This window comes from Ictalurus furcatus, chromosome 18 (genome assembly GCF_023375685.1).
Source record: "Ictalurus furcatus strain D&B chromosome 18, Billie_1.0, whole genome shotgun sequence".
In the NCBI taxonomy this organism is placed as follows: domain Eukaryota; kingdom Metazoa; phylum Chordata; class Actinopteri; order Siluriformes; family Ictaluridae; genus Ictalurus; species Ictalurus furcatus.
In genome coordinates, this window is record NC_071272.1 from 15,235,202 (window position 1) to 15,250,353 (window position 15,152).

At 37.4% G+C, this 15,152-nt stretch overlaps 2 protein-coding genes across 3 annotated transcripts; one reads left to right on the plus strand and one right to left on the minus strand.

Annotated features, from left to right (window-relative positions):
- Nucleotides 1-399: 399 nt before the first annotated feature.
- On the plus strand, nt 400-6,875 carry sdf2 (stromal cell-derived factor 2). Its single transcript, XM_053649121.1, has 3 exons — nt 400-901; nt 2,423-2,619; nt 3,518-6,875. Exons 1-3 carry the CDS (start codon nt 676-678, stop codon nt 3,812-3,814), a joined length of 720 nt encoding a protein of 239 aa, XP_053505096.1. The 5' UTR covers nt 400-675; the 3' UTR covers nt 3,815-6,875.
- A 407-nt stretch (nt 6,876-7,282) lies between these two features.
- LOC128622533 (legumain) lies at nt 7,283-14,461 on the minus strand. Of its 2 annotated transcripts, XM_053649123.1 has the most exons (6): nt 14,355-14,461; nt 13,113-13,203; nt 12,859-12,991; nt 11,026-11,196; nt 10,865-10,932; nt 7,283-8,053 (listed from the first exon to the last, which is right to left on the minus strand). In XM_053649123.1, the coding sequence occupies exons 3-6, from the start codon at nt 12,982-12,984 to the stop codon at nt 7,984-7,986; spliced, it is 435 nt and encodes a 144-aa protein (XP_053505098.1). In that variant the 5' UTR covers nt 12,985-12,991; nt 13,113-13,203; nt 14,355-14,461; the 3' UTR covers nt 7,283-7,983. The 2 variants fall into 2 exon arrangements, with proteins under 2 accessions (XP_053505098.1, XP_053505097.1); XM_053649122.1 differs by lacking the exon at nt 13,113-13,203 and having other exon boundaries at nt 14,355-14,421.
- Nucleotides 14,462-15,152: the final 691 nt, after the last annotated feature.

Consider the following 15,152-nt stretch of genomic DNA (forward strand, 5'->3'; position numbering starts at 1 on the left):
TTTTGTAAAAGTATGAAACACTTACAGATAACCTATCCACTTCATTAACAGTGCATGTCTGCAGCGGGAAAGCGTTCCTTAATCACAAATAATAACTAAACCAACACTGGGTTGTTTTCTGCATTCAGGTCCCATGTGCTCATTATTACTGGCCTTGCCATTATAAATTAAGGTGGTCATGATGTAAAACTGGGGTGAGCAAGTGGTGCTTTTCCAGAATATATATGAGATTGCTAGACTTTTGTCGTGATTTCGTGGTGTTTACAATTTATTTGTCAAAATGAAAAAATAAGCTTCATATAAAACTACACACATGCAATAGGTGTTCTCAGCATATTGAGTTGACACTCAGAGACAGATGAGAAAATAAAAATGAACTGACTTAGTAAGGTGTCGGGCCACCTAAACCAAACATCTGCCATATTTAATACTCAGTCGAGCTGATCTTCAGAGGGGGTCTATGGAGTTTACATGAAGTTTAGGAATTACATTGGCCAAAGATAGTTTTATACACTGTTTGTGGTTGATTTGAAACAGCAGGACACTGACCTACAGGAAGTAGAGGCGATGGTGGAAGGCAGGTCCAGCTGCACGCCTGTACTGTACAGTACACCGCTCCAGACCACAGGAAGGCGCGCCATCTAACAACACGCGCTTCTTCGTTATTGTTCTGGGATGACGTTGCTCTCATTCTGTCTTTCAGACTCGTCTGTGGAGCTTACAGCAATGGGAAAACACATTGTTGCCTTGGTGCTTTTCTGCCTCTCGACTTTCTTGTCGTGTGTGTGTAGCTTCTCCTTTGGCTCGGAAATCAGTTTTGTCACGTGCGGCTCGGTGGTGAAGCTGTTGAACGTTCAGCACAATGTCAGACTGCATTCTCACGACGTGCGCTACGGCTCCGGTGAGTGAACAGGGTTCAGAGCTACGCGACAATATGCACACGACTGTATTTAATTCAGCAACGTCTGATACTGTGTACATTGATTTGGGACACAGCCTAAGCGCTAACAAGGTGTTTTGATTGGTTGTTGGTGGTTTTAATACGATTCTGAGTTTTCATTGGTCAGAAAGTGTTGATTGGTTTTCTATCACAGCAGCGCTGACGGTAGTTCCGGCTGCAAGGCAAATCACAGCTTTATATCAATTTATATCTCATATATAATAACAGCTCATTCACAGGGTGGACGATGTACGTCATGTAAGGCTAATAACAAATGAATAAAAAAAGTTTTAAAAACGTGTAATTGTTGATTATGGTGAATGAAAGGGTCTCAGGGAGTAAGGTGGTAAAGGGGTTAGAATGTTTGCTACGCACCTCCAGGGATGGGGTTCGAATCCCACCTCCGCCCTGTGCTTGTGGGGCTTGCCTGTTCTCCCGTGCTTCGGGGGTTTCCTCCGGGTACTCTGCTTTCCTCCCCCAGTCAAAAAACATGCGTTATAAGCTGATTGGCATTTCCAAATTGTCAGTGTGTGTGAGAGAGAGAGATTGTGCCCTGCTATGGGATGGCACCCCATCCAGGATGTCCCCCACCCTGTGCCCCAGGTCCCCATGGATAGGCTCCAGGCTCCCCTGTGACCCTGTGTAGGATAAGCAGTATGGAATATGGTTTAATGGATGGATGGAAGGAATCTCGAGTGTCACCTTTTATAACGTATGTTTTCCGATGCAGGAAATTCTTTAGTACAAGGGGGAGTTTGTGCTTTCTGTTTGACAAGCTAGCTATTATTATTAACTATAAGAGAGAGAGGAAAAAAGAGGCTGGTGAGGGAATGACTGTTTATAGCTGTTTATAACATAGGTGATAATAGGAATCTTGTCTCACAAGTCATTCATTACTAAATGACAAATGGTAATCATTGGCTAATTGCTGTGGTATTTGGTAAACACCTCAGGACATGCTGTTATAGGAAAATGATCAACGACTGGGTGGTGTGATGAGGCCTGACATGAAGCAGATTATATTTGTTCCCGAGTGTTGTATTCCTATTATACCTCAGCAATTTTCCAACGAAAGCCATTTTTATTGATTAAAGAAGACACATCAAATGTTTTATCATTAATTTAAATTTGGGGTTTGTTTTGCAGTCAGAACTACTATCAGAGCTGCTGTTATATGAAATCAATCAACACAGTCAGATTTGAGAATTAAACAGCGCTCTAGTATAAGACGTAGTGAATGACGTGATCTACGGTTTGCTTTATTACAACATTAATATATCCCTTTCTATAACTGAATTAAGAATGCATGAACTTTTGAAAGCCACTTAAAAGGTTTGGCTGGATTCTGATATACTTCTTAGAAATTGTATTGTATTTTAATATATAAATGTTATAGAAATTAATCGTGTTTTTTTTTGTGTGTGTCTCTGTGTGTGTCTCTGTGTGTGTCTCTGTGTGTGTCTCTGTGTGTGTGTGTGTCAGGTAGTGGCCAGCAGTCTGTGACTGGAGTGACCACAGTGGAAGACAGCAACAGTTACTGGAGCGTGCGTGGCACCAGTGGGGCGGGTTGTCATCGAGGGACTCCAGTCAGATGTGGCCAGAACATCAGACTCACACACGTGAACACAGGCCGAAATCTGCACAGCCACTACTTTGCATCTCCGCTGTCGTCCAACCAGGTTTATAAGCATTAAATTGAATAAAATTGAATATAAAAACATTATATTCAGTTTGTTGGTAATGTATAAAATTGATATTGATGGATTTATTAATTAATGCACTTATTCTAATACATTATTGTTTCTATAGTAACAAATAACATTGCTTGTATAGTGGATGCTTCACATAAAAACGTTATAAACAATGTAATCGTTGATATGGTGAATTTTTCGGTGTGAAAACTTTTATTTGGCATTTTGTCAAGGAGTTTGTAGCAGCAGCATCTCATGACCATAAGGTTTCGGTGGTACAGGACGACATTAATAAAGACATAACCTCAAACAAAACTAGGTCTGGAGCCTGTCATGCAGGAGTAACCCTGTAATAACCTGGGGTTGGGGGTTCGAATCCCACCCCTGCCCTGTGTGTGCATAGCCTGCATGTTTTCCCCATGTTTTGGGGTTACTTCCGGGTACTCTGGTTTCCTCCCCCAGTCCAAAAACATTTGCTGTAGGCTTGTTTGGCATTTCCAAATTGTCCGTAGTGTGTGAATGGGTGCGTTAATGTTAATGTGTGTGCCATTGTGCATTATGATGGGTTGGCACCTCATCCAGGGTGTCCCCTGCCTTGTGCCCTCGCGGCTCCCCCACGACTCTGTGTAGGATAAACTGTACGGAAGTTGGATGGATAGGAAGTATATTATAGAATTGTATTCAAGTGTAATTGTTATTATATTTTGTCATATGGCCCACACCTCATTCCACCACTGCTTTGTCCTGTTTGACAAAATATTATGTAGCCTAATAATGCTGTCTAAAGGAACTGAAGATTTGGGAAGGTATTTATGGAAAAAAAAGGTTGGCTGAAAGTAAATAGTTTGCTAACCCGTTACTTCAACCCGTTTCTTCGATCATTTAGGAAGTCAGTGCCTTTGGAGAGGATGGTGAAGGTGACCATCTGGATGAGTGGACTGTACTATGTGGGGGTTCTGTATGGCAGCGGGATGAGTCGGTGCGCTTCCAGCACAGTGCCACAGAAGCACTGCTGTCGGTGACGGGCGAACAGTACGGCAGGCCCATTCAAGGCCAGAGAGAAGTGCACGCGATGACCAGCAGCAGCCAGCACAGCTACTGGAAAGCCATGGAGGGCGTTTTCATGAAGCCCAGTGAAACGGGACCCAAAGACTTCAGCAGTTCGACACACACCGAGTTGTGACTGCTTTCACTCCAGCAAACAGTTTGTCTCACAGAACAGTGCGTTCTTCATGTTCTGTCTTCATTTGTGTTCCAAAAATCTCATGCAAAAGGATCTTTCATCCACATTTCAAATGTGACAAATCACATTATTTTGACTGAAGAGCACAGAGACCTCATACTAAACCTTTTTTTTTTCCATGAATACAATTTAATTCATCCTTAATTAATATTTCTAGTTGGAAATCTAGAGGGGTCTATCAACAGCAGTAATTAATGGTAGCACAATGAGTAGCACCTTGGACACGGGAACGTATTTGGCATGTATACAGTTGAGTGCAAAAGTTCACATACCCTTATGACAAAACGAAGAAGACAGATGTAAATGTGTGGCGGTCTGGGAAAAGCCTTTACGTATCACTGCCAAAAATCCCCCTAAAAAAAACCTAAATTCTGCCAAAATGAGTTTTTCTGCCGAAGGCGTGGTTTGTACTTGAGTTGTGACCTGCTTTGGTGGTCGTGAATGGCGTTGTTCACACATCTGGATGATTTAAAAGCGACATCCACTAGATGATTCCTCAGAGCCAAAACATTCCTGTCTATCAGGGGCCTCAATTATCAACAATTTATCAACCGTTTCTATGCCTTAAATGGGATTTACCAAGTGCATGAGGATGTGCGTATATTTCGTCAAACCCCTGACCATACGTATGCAAGAACCCCTAGTGTTATAAAAGTGTAATAGCTGGTAAACTGACTGTGCTGAGCTTCATCACATACTTTATGTATGTTTATGTTTCATACACATACTTACACATTTCTCCTATCAGTATAGCTGAGAGAGGCCATGTGCATATATATATATATATTCCCATATAAAAAAACTTTTTTTTTTTTTTTAAACATGTAGACTACTGGTCAAAAGTTTATTCCTTATTTTGATTTTTTCCCCCACATTTTAGAATAAAAACTCTGGAATAACGCAACTGGAACTATGGGAATTATGTTGTCATAAAAAACCCCAAAATAATTGAATATTTTAACACTTGTTATCAGGTTGATATTCTCTTCCTGAGTCACCCAACCGGGCGCTAATGGCTATGCAAACATCAGGTATCACCGCTTATGGCGGATCATAAAGGCGATAGATACTTTTTTAAGATACTTTTAGCATCTTCAAAGTAGACACCCTTTTTGCCAAGAATTTCCAGAAATGTATTCTTGGCATTTTCTCAACCAGTTTCTTGAGGAATCTCCCTGAGATGCTTTTTAAACAGTATTAAATAAGTTCCCACACATGCTGCACACTTATTGGCTGCTTTTCGGAATATTTCATAAGTCATCCATTTAAAAAAATATTTTTTTGTAAATAAAATGTTAGTTTTCGAATGAAAGAAATTATGTTTGCACACCGATTTCAAACATTTAATCATACACCTTCAGATCAAAAGATTTTTAAGATCATGAGAAACATTTCAGTCAAGGTTCTCCAAACGTTTGACTGGTAGTGTATATCTGGATGCTTTTTTCGAGGCAGTGCATTTTTACAGCACACTAGAATTATCGATATATCTTCCCTTCATGCTTTTACCTCTCACACAAGAAACACTACAGAATAGCTGCCTTATATTAACATTGCAGTATTATTCATATTATTGTGAACATTGTGCAGTGGTTAAAGTTTATTCCAGTATTCTTCAAGCTGTCTAGATAATGATATTTATGCTTTTATTCATTGGGCTACCAGTTTGTCCAATACAAATCAGTATTATAATGAATTGACAAAAGTGAAACACTTGAGATCAATAGCCAGTTAATCATATTGAGATAAACAAGAAAACAACTGACATCTGATGGATTGAACATGATTCATCATTGCATTTTAATTAGGAGTTATTTTATTAGATAAGTAATAGATAATACAAAGTTTGTTTTGTAATTTCTCTATATTACAGACAGAAAGAGCAATACAAGAAGTATTTCCCCATACAGTTCTTAAATGAATGAAAAATGAATCCCAATCCTCTTAGCTAGAAATTGTACTATTCGTTCTGTTTATTTTCTATTTGGCTTAAAATTGCACAAATTGTATACCTGACAACCAAAAGTTTCTCCTGAAAGGTGTGTGAAAAGCGACAGTGATAGAAATGTAGTTAGCATTGTGTTTAATTCATTAGTCTCTTCTTAGTATTGTGTGAATTGCACTTTAAATCAAACGGACTAGATACGGCACATGTGAAAGTACCCTAACCACATTAAATCTGTTTCAAATATGCACATTGTTACTACATTACTACAACAACAAGCTCTTATTTTTAAAGCAAATACACTAAAGGTACTACAGTAATTATTAGTGTACTGTAGTCCGAGTTGAGAAAGACTTTGAAGACTTTGAAGAAAGCATTGCTGCAGTCTTCCCATAGTAAAGGTTTGCCATAATAAAACGTTGCTTTATCAACCTGGACCAAGTTGCTCGTGATTAATTTGGATCCATATGTTAATTTATTTCCCTATATTTTCTTTTTTTTTTCTTCTTTCAAATAACGTGTTACGTAAATGTCCACTTGACTGAGGAAAGCCATATTTATAATCTGTTATTAAATGGCTTCCTGTTCTAAGCTGTTACTCCAAGATGAAGCCATGGGAGAATGTGTATATATTAATATGTTAATGTTAATATATTAGTGTATATACAGTCAGCTGCAATATTATTCCCTTGTTCCCTTCACTCAGGTAAAAGAGTAAACTCCAAAAGAATTTCTAAGAGTGCCAATAATTGTCACATGTGGTTTAAAAAATATTTTTATTTCTTAGAACAAATTTGCTTCAGTTACAGCTCAGATTTGTCTAATGTTACCAGTGTGAAATTGTGCTAATTAACCAAAAAAAGGAAAACAAATACATTTTTAAATATATATTTTTAAACCCACCTTTACGAAGAGTAAAGGCCGATAATTCTAGAGCTGACTGTATTAGAATACTATAGTACTAAATTTTGTAATATGTATTGGCTGGATTTACACATGGTGCAAATAAAACACGCTGATTTTAAGGGACAGTTTTGAAATAAAGTGCTCTTTGAATTAAAACGGTCTTGAATTAAAAATTATTTGTGGAAAACATTACTTGACTTGCGTTTAAAATCACATGCCTGAAGGAGAATCTAATTTCTCAGCATGTGCTGCAGCAATGTGACATCCTACTTGAATCACAAAGTCAAGAAATGAAAGCTGAAATTCTGATCAATCGTCACATATTCACCTTTTCATCTCAAACCCAAATGTCTTCAATGTATAGAGAAAACTATAGAATTGGCCTTGCTGTTCCAATACTTTCAGAGGGGAGTATGTTGAATGCACCCATTCAAACAACTACAAAGTTACAAGGTCAGTTGCTTTAGGAGGCATCGTATTTAATTAAAATAAAATTTAAAGTGTAAAATGATGCATCAAGAAGTAGACAGAAGACACATAAGAGGAATAGCAATAAATTAAAGTGAAACAAGGCTTTCTTTATTATGATTTGTTTTTGAGGATTTCTACACATTGACCATTTAAAACTTTCACACTTCTCCAGTCTTTCCTCTGGATCAGATCCACTATTACTTTAAATGCAGCCATATACTATGTAATGTTCCAAACTGTTAAATTCAAGATATTGTGAAACAAGAAAACCAACACATGACAGTGAGTCATTAAAAAAAAAGAAAAAAAAAAAAGGTGTGGTTGCTTGACCTCAGTAAATACAAATGCAGTTAAAAATGCAAATGTCTAATTGAAGACTACAGAATATCTCAGGATTAAGTTTTTTTTAAACTAGCTTTTGTCTTCCTTTAGCCAGGCCTGCACTTTGAAGCGTAAGGTTAAGTATCATTAGGATTAGCATGTAGCAAATGGCTGCATGATTAGCTGAGGGTCTCAATTGCTGTTCTCTAGATTGAGCGGCACGGATCATGCGCACTTTCAAGCAAAAGCAGCGGTAAGTAAAATAATCATGACAGCCCACTCGGTTTACGTGTAGTGATGAAAATATCTATACTAATGTAGTTATTAATACTGAAATAGCAGTCTGGAAAACATATTTCTCCTTAGAGAAGCTTCTACTCTAATTCATTCTTGGCATGGCTGTCTTCTGTGTTCTTCTTCTTTTTGCTTTCAATTTCAATAATTTTTTCCTGTTCTTTTTTTCCTGTTACTGTTCCATCTCCTTTTCCATCTCGGTTTTCATGGCAGCACCCACTTCATCAATTGCATTCTTAATCCTGACAAAAAAGGAAAGAAAGGGAAAAGAAAGCACTGTAAGGTAGTTATTAAGAGACATAATATGAAAGTTTAAAAGTGTAATGAATGTTACACACTTTATTGTATACCCCTACCTTTAACCTACTTTCCTTTATATATGACCACAATTACTGACTGTAGACTATCTGTTGCTATGTGCAATTTGTCTGTTGCTATGCACCGTCATGCCCTGTTTGACTATTCTCAGCACAGCAATGACAGTGACATGGTAGAGTGTGTGTGTGGTGCTGTTATAGGTGCATCAGATACAGCAGTGTTGCAGGGAGATGAACTGAAAATGAACCAGACAAAAGGAAACCCACGCTCTTTTGGGTGACACCAGATAGTGGAATTATAAATCATTTGAATTGAGATATGCAAATTAGGTACAATGCATCAAAGTGACAAATCCCAACAACTAGCTCACATGATTCCTCAGACCAATCCTATGGTATACGATGGTGGTTGGACATTTCTTCAGGTACCCCCTTACAGCTTTAGTTCCTAGCTGTAATTCATTCCCATTTACTGTTTGATGCACAAAAAAAGTGTACTGAGACTTGGAAGGAAGTAGCTGAGATCCCTAGTGTCTCTGGTGGGTGTACATAGCTAATTTGATTGTTTTGCTTTGCTAATCTGCTAAAAGTGCTAAAGTTCATGGCCACAACCAACAACAGTATCAGTTACTAGACAACCACAAATGACACAGACAAATAGTCTGCACTAGTATTAGTAGTTACAAGATATAATAAGGTATAGTCTCCAAGGTAGGTGTGTAATAAAGTTCAGATGTTCAGCAGCATGTGACAACATGTGACGTGATTAAAACGTTGACAAACACACAATGCCATGTCAGTGTCACTAAAGTGCTGAAAATGTCCCACCACTCAAATAATATCTAGTTAGTGTGAGTTCTATGGCTTCCTGTTCCAAGCTGCTACTCCAACATGAAGCTATGGAAGAATTTATATATATATTAATATGTTTACATATTTTTATGGAGGTTCCATTGCTGAATGGGATAGAGGGGCCTAGAAGAAACTGTGTAAAATTTATGTGTGAAGATGAGTCAAATGAAAACTTTAATAATGTACATAATCTCCATCTTAACCCTCTTACCCCGTATGGCCGAAAAACCGGCTTGCCCATCTTTGATCTATTCCCGTAAGAATGATATACGGTATTATTAGTATTTTTATTAACCATGGTCGTCTATGCCAAATACCCGTAAGGCCGGTGTACCGGCATTACCCTGCTATGATTCCTTACTTATTTAATTATTATTTTTTAACCCGGAAGGTTGATGACGTCATGACGTCACGACGTGATTACGTTATTATGCCGGCATTACGATGAAGAGCCAAGCGTGAATATTGGTGTAATAGTAGAAGTGAACTAAAAATGCCAAAGCGAAAAGCTAATCATGTTCCAGCTAAAGTTACACCTACAGTGAACACAGGTACATCTAAAACAGTGAAAAAAAGAGAAAACATACACAGTTACACAGGCGAGAGCGAGGATTCTAGATAGTGACAGCAGTGAAAGTTCAGGCGATGTTGAAACCGAAACCGAAACTGATAGAGATGCAAACTCTCCTGATTCAGACCCTGATCCGTCTTCATCTTCTGCATCAACCAGTGCGACTGACACTGCAGGGGTCTGGAGTCATAACGGGACCATTTCTGTGCATTCATGAAAACACTACCTGCTGGTCTGATTATCACCAGAAACTTGACTTTTGGCGCTAAAATGCATTTATTTATTTACTTATTATTTACTTGAATTTATTCAAAGGCATTGACCACTCTGATGCTCGTATGGTACTTCTAAATGAGTATAAGGATTTTAGCGAGCATTTTTCGTCATTTCTCTAGTTAAGAATTGTGCTCTAAGTGGAGTAAAAACACTGAACTGCTTCATTTTCAAAGTAATATTACACAAATACATTATTATAAGTTGTTTCAAGGCCTAAAAATGTTAAAATTTAAATGTTGATTTTGGGGCCAATTTTGGCCTGGGAACTCAGGGTTGGCATGCTGTTTCTATGGGGAATATAGGGTTGTGGGACAGAATACTGTGGGAACTAAGGGGTAAGAGGGTTAATCATGGACATAATCTCCATATTAATCTTGGACATAATCTCCATCTTAATCATAGATATAATCTCCATCTTAATCTTGGATATAATCTCCATCTTAATCATGAACATAATCTCCATTTTAATCATGGACATAATCTCCATCTTAATCTTGGACATAATCTCCATCTTAATCTTGGACATAATCTCCATCTTAATCATGAACATGATCTCCATCTTAATCTTGGACATAATCTCCATCTTAATCTTGGACACAATCTCCATCTTAATCATGGACATAATCTCCATCTTAATCTTGGACATAATCTCCATCTTAATCTTGGACATAATCTCCATCTTAATCTTGGACACAATCTCCATCTTAATCATAGACATAATCTCAATCTTAATCTTGGACATAATCTCCATCTTAATCTTGGACACAATCTCCATCTTAATCATAGACATAATCTCCATCTTAATCTTGAACACAATCTCCATCTTCATCATGGACATAATGTCCATCCTAATCTTGGATGTAATCTCCATTTCATTCAGTGTAAGTGTTCCAGAGTCAATGTTGCATTTTTAAGATTTTAATTTGATTCATCATCATATCTGCCAAAATGGGCAATGAGTGTAAATAAATGGTAGATATATATCTAAAATAAACTGTACACATAGTATGTACACACACATAGCTGGAGTACATTACCGTTCCACTGTAACGTTCTTCTCCAGCAGGTTAGCGAAGAGGTACAGATGATCCATAGCAGACTGATACTGAAAATTCAACAAATGCAGTGTGAAAACAGGCAGAACAATATAGTGACATTATGCACGTCTACACTTACAGCAAGAATGTGAGATTTCTACCTTTGTCTCATGCCAGTTAAAACACTTTTCTTTGTAGTACTCGGCAACTTCCTTATATTCCGGTCTTGCGTAGGACTTGCTTCTTCCGTGCAAAACCTGGTCAGCATCTTCAGCGGAATCTGTGCACTTTGTCACTATCTGTTTCATCGATTTTATGACCAGCTCTTTTCCCTGATGAAAGAAATATCCCAAAAGAATATTAAATGTTTTTCCTTTACACAAATAGGAAGGACCAGAACCGCCAAGCAATGACTACCACCCTACCACCCACTACCATAATGATGATGATGATTATTATTATTAGGGGACAAGCCCAGAATAGGCGATGGTTCCTCTTATTTTCGTTAATTTTCCTATTAGTCTTCTTCTTCTTCCACCATGGAAGTCTATGGCAGCCCATAGAACTGTATGGTAAAAAGTGAAATTTGTGAAAGAGGACACTCTGAACTGTTACCAAAGCCAGTTTGAAGTCTCTATCTCAAAAGCTCTAGCGCCACCTACAGGTCAGATTTCCACTCATGTTTATGCTAATAACTTTTTATATAAGGGCTAGAAACAAAATTCTTTTTTCCCTTGGTTCATGCTGAGTCGATTGCATACTATGGTTTCAATTTCCACCTGACTAGATTTTCCGCCATTTTGAATTTTCTGAAAAATGTACTTTTTTGAACTCCTCCTAGACCGTTTGTCCGATTTTCACCAAAATCGAATCACATCAGCTTCAGATCATGCTGACAAAAAGTGGAATGGAATTCAAGTTGAATAGTCCAACCGTATATGTATATGTCATAGTCATCATGACTTGAGGGTTACTGCCGTTTTGGAAGAGCACCACCTAGTGGTCACAAGATATGAAAAAAGCACTTTTTTGCTTATAACTTCAGAACAGTTTGTCATAACATCATGACAATTCTAAAACAATACTTGCTTATCTCCTCACTTTGCCTCTGTCAGGATTGGCCCTGGAATTGCTGAATGCAGCTATATTTATTATTATTATGCCTATAGTAACAACTTACAAAGAGACTTGTGTGGTGGCTGCTCCACATAAACAGATTAAAAATGTGTAATTGTTTATATGGTGAAGTTTTCTATGAGGAGATGCTTGTTTAACTTTTTTAGGGAGGAGTCTCCCGTGTCAACCCTAACAATCATAGGCAAAACTGTTCCTTCAGGTTTTCAGATAGGAAAATCTTCAGGACGGAGGGCTTTGCAGTTTCTCAGTAACTTCAAAAGAGAGAAAAAAAGAGAGACTGACTGGTGAGCTACTGTTGTTATAGCTGTTGTAAGTGATAATAGGAACTAAACTGTTTCACAGATATTTCACATTTACATGACTGTAAATGGATAAGAAGCATGGTAAATACATTTTAATAAAGAAAAATTATTAGCATTGGCAAACTTATTTGGTATAAGAAGAATAAAACTCTTCAGGTAAGAATTTATAGCAAAATAAATGATCTCTGGAGTGGTAAAAGTAACAAATCATTTAAAGCCTTCACTTCATTTAGAAGTTACTCTAAGCTGTGAAGTTCAGTATATTACAATATTAAGAATTTATGTTAACTTTAGCTTGTTAGCCAGTCAAATTAGCTGTACTATCTAGCTAGCTAAACACACTACTATTGCAGGAATATAATAGCTAGAAAACTTTAGATTGCATGTTCTTAGCTAAACAAGTCCTGCTATGTTCATGCTAGATAACTAGCTAGTTACAGGACAGTTACATCAGATTCTGTTAACAGAGGGGTACAGCAAAGGCATATTTTCTGTTACTGTGCTCTAGGATGGATTTGTGTAATTTATGTAATCACTCAAACAATCACAGGTTACCTGCAGAAGCTCAAACTTTTGCTTCTCAAATCGTTCTTTTTCCTCAGGGGTTTTTGCAGACTGGATCTTCTTCTGTAAAATCGCAATCGCGACATCTTTGTTTGCCACAAAGTCTCGAGCGTCCATAACTTGTCTGAGAAATATATCAGAGGAGAAGAAAAAGTGTGTTTTATATTTGTCACTCTTTGCCTTCTCTTTATGCAGCCACACATTATTACAGAGTTTAACACAGCTTGAATTCAGACTAGAATTACATTAGTCGATGTTTTTCCTTCCACCAGTATGCTCTCGGACGTGTTTTGTTGATGCACAGCCGACACAGTAGTCACATGGCCATGCTGCGATCTGCGACGACATAATGCAAGCACAGTACTGTTAGACTACAATATAATGTAATACATGCTATGTTAAATATTGTGGCCAGAACATTTCAAGCTGCTGTATATCCTTTAGTTATACTGTCACTCACGACAGGTTTTCAACTCACGACCGAGAAACCAGGGTGACCATTGCAAGACATCTTGTGTTCCTGCAACAATTTGTGTTAATTAATTTGGATGTATGTTTAGTGTCATTACGTATTTGAAAGAAAGATTCACCTACATCCAGGTTTTTACCTCCTGTCAGAGGCAAGTTTTTAGCTCAAAAATCCTGGTACTTTTTTTTTTCAGGGTGCAATCAAATTAATTCTTTTTATTAGAGTACTAAGCAAAATTTCCCCCTTGGGGAAATTAAAATAAAGTACTCACTATACTCTAAAAACTGTTTTAATGTCTAATTTATGCTATTATTTTTCACCTGAAGGGTGGAGCTTAGATTTTCTGCCTGACCACGTGACCAGAGTGAGATAGCGTTCTTTCATTATGTTGTTGTCTCTGAACAAACCCCAGGGAGTTGATCTCTGGTGTTTCTCTCTCAAAAAATGGCACTATTACAAAAAATAAATAACTAAAAATATACAAAGCAAAAAAAAAAAAATGGTTACCTCAGATATATGACGTCAGATAGATGATATCAGACAGCACTTTAATAAACGTTACACTGCATATTAAAATATATCAAATTTACACGTCTATCTTCTAGGCTATAGCTAATAATTTTAAGGAAGTACGAGTTGTGCAGGCTCGAGGGAAGAAAACAATATGATAAACATATCACATGACCGTACACGTAGCTGTCACTTCCGTGTTTACTATCCACACACTTTGGATAAAACTGTAGCGTAACTTGTCTTTATGTTTTCATTCAACCACTTCAGGTACACACAACGCCATATTTGTGAAAAATAAAGCGGTGCTGTTGAATATTAGTCAAAACAGTAAAATGTCATCCATACAGATTAAAACCGCTCGCGCTTGGCTTGAATTCTTCTTCGCTTGTTAGTGGCTTTATTTAAAACATTTGGACAAAATAATACAATTTTGCCGTAAATATAAATGTGACCTTAAATAAAATATGACACACCTAGTTATAATGTTCCGCAACCTTTAACTTACCCCGCTTTCAGTATCCTCAGAAATCCAAACTGTGCGGCTTGTTCTTATGTAGAAAATGAAACGGAAAGTGAGCGCGTGTGTGCTTTCATCCAATCAGAGAGCAGCACAGCGTTATCTCCCCCGTCTCTCCTTCCCACTTTCCCCAAAATAAAAACTTATCAATTTAAAACGGATAGTTTCGGTTCTAAAATCTGTTCTAAATAATAATAATAATAATAATAATAATAATAATAATAATAATAAAATCTTCAATATAAGCACAGCTGTGACCGCACCGCACCACAGTAACTGCATTCTGTATGTGTGTGTGTGTGTGTGTGTGTATATATATATATATAAATTATTTATTGAATACTGGATTTCAGACATTTTTTTTCTTACAGTGATATTATTAGTATTTTATTAACCATATTGCTTTACAAAACATGTCATCAATACTATATCAAAGAGACATTTCCACCCCTCCACCATTCAGATATATCTTAAGGTATTAAAAGTTGAAAACTTTTAGTACATATTTACAGCTATTAATAAAGGTAAAGGAAACTACACTCACTCAACAGTTTATTAGGAATACCTGTAGGCCTACGCCCTGACCTACACATTCATGCAATTATCTAATCAGCCAATCATGTGACAGCAGTGCAATGCATAAAATCATGCAGCTACGGCCATGAAGCTTCAGATAATGTTCACATCAACCATCAGAATGGGGGATAAAATGTGATCTCAGTGACTTTGACTGTGACATGATTGTTGGTGCCAGATGGGCTGGTTTGAGTATTTCTACAACTGCTG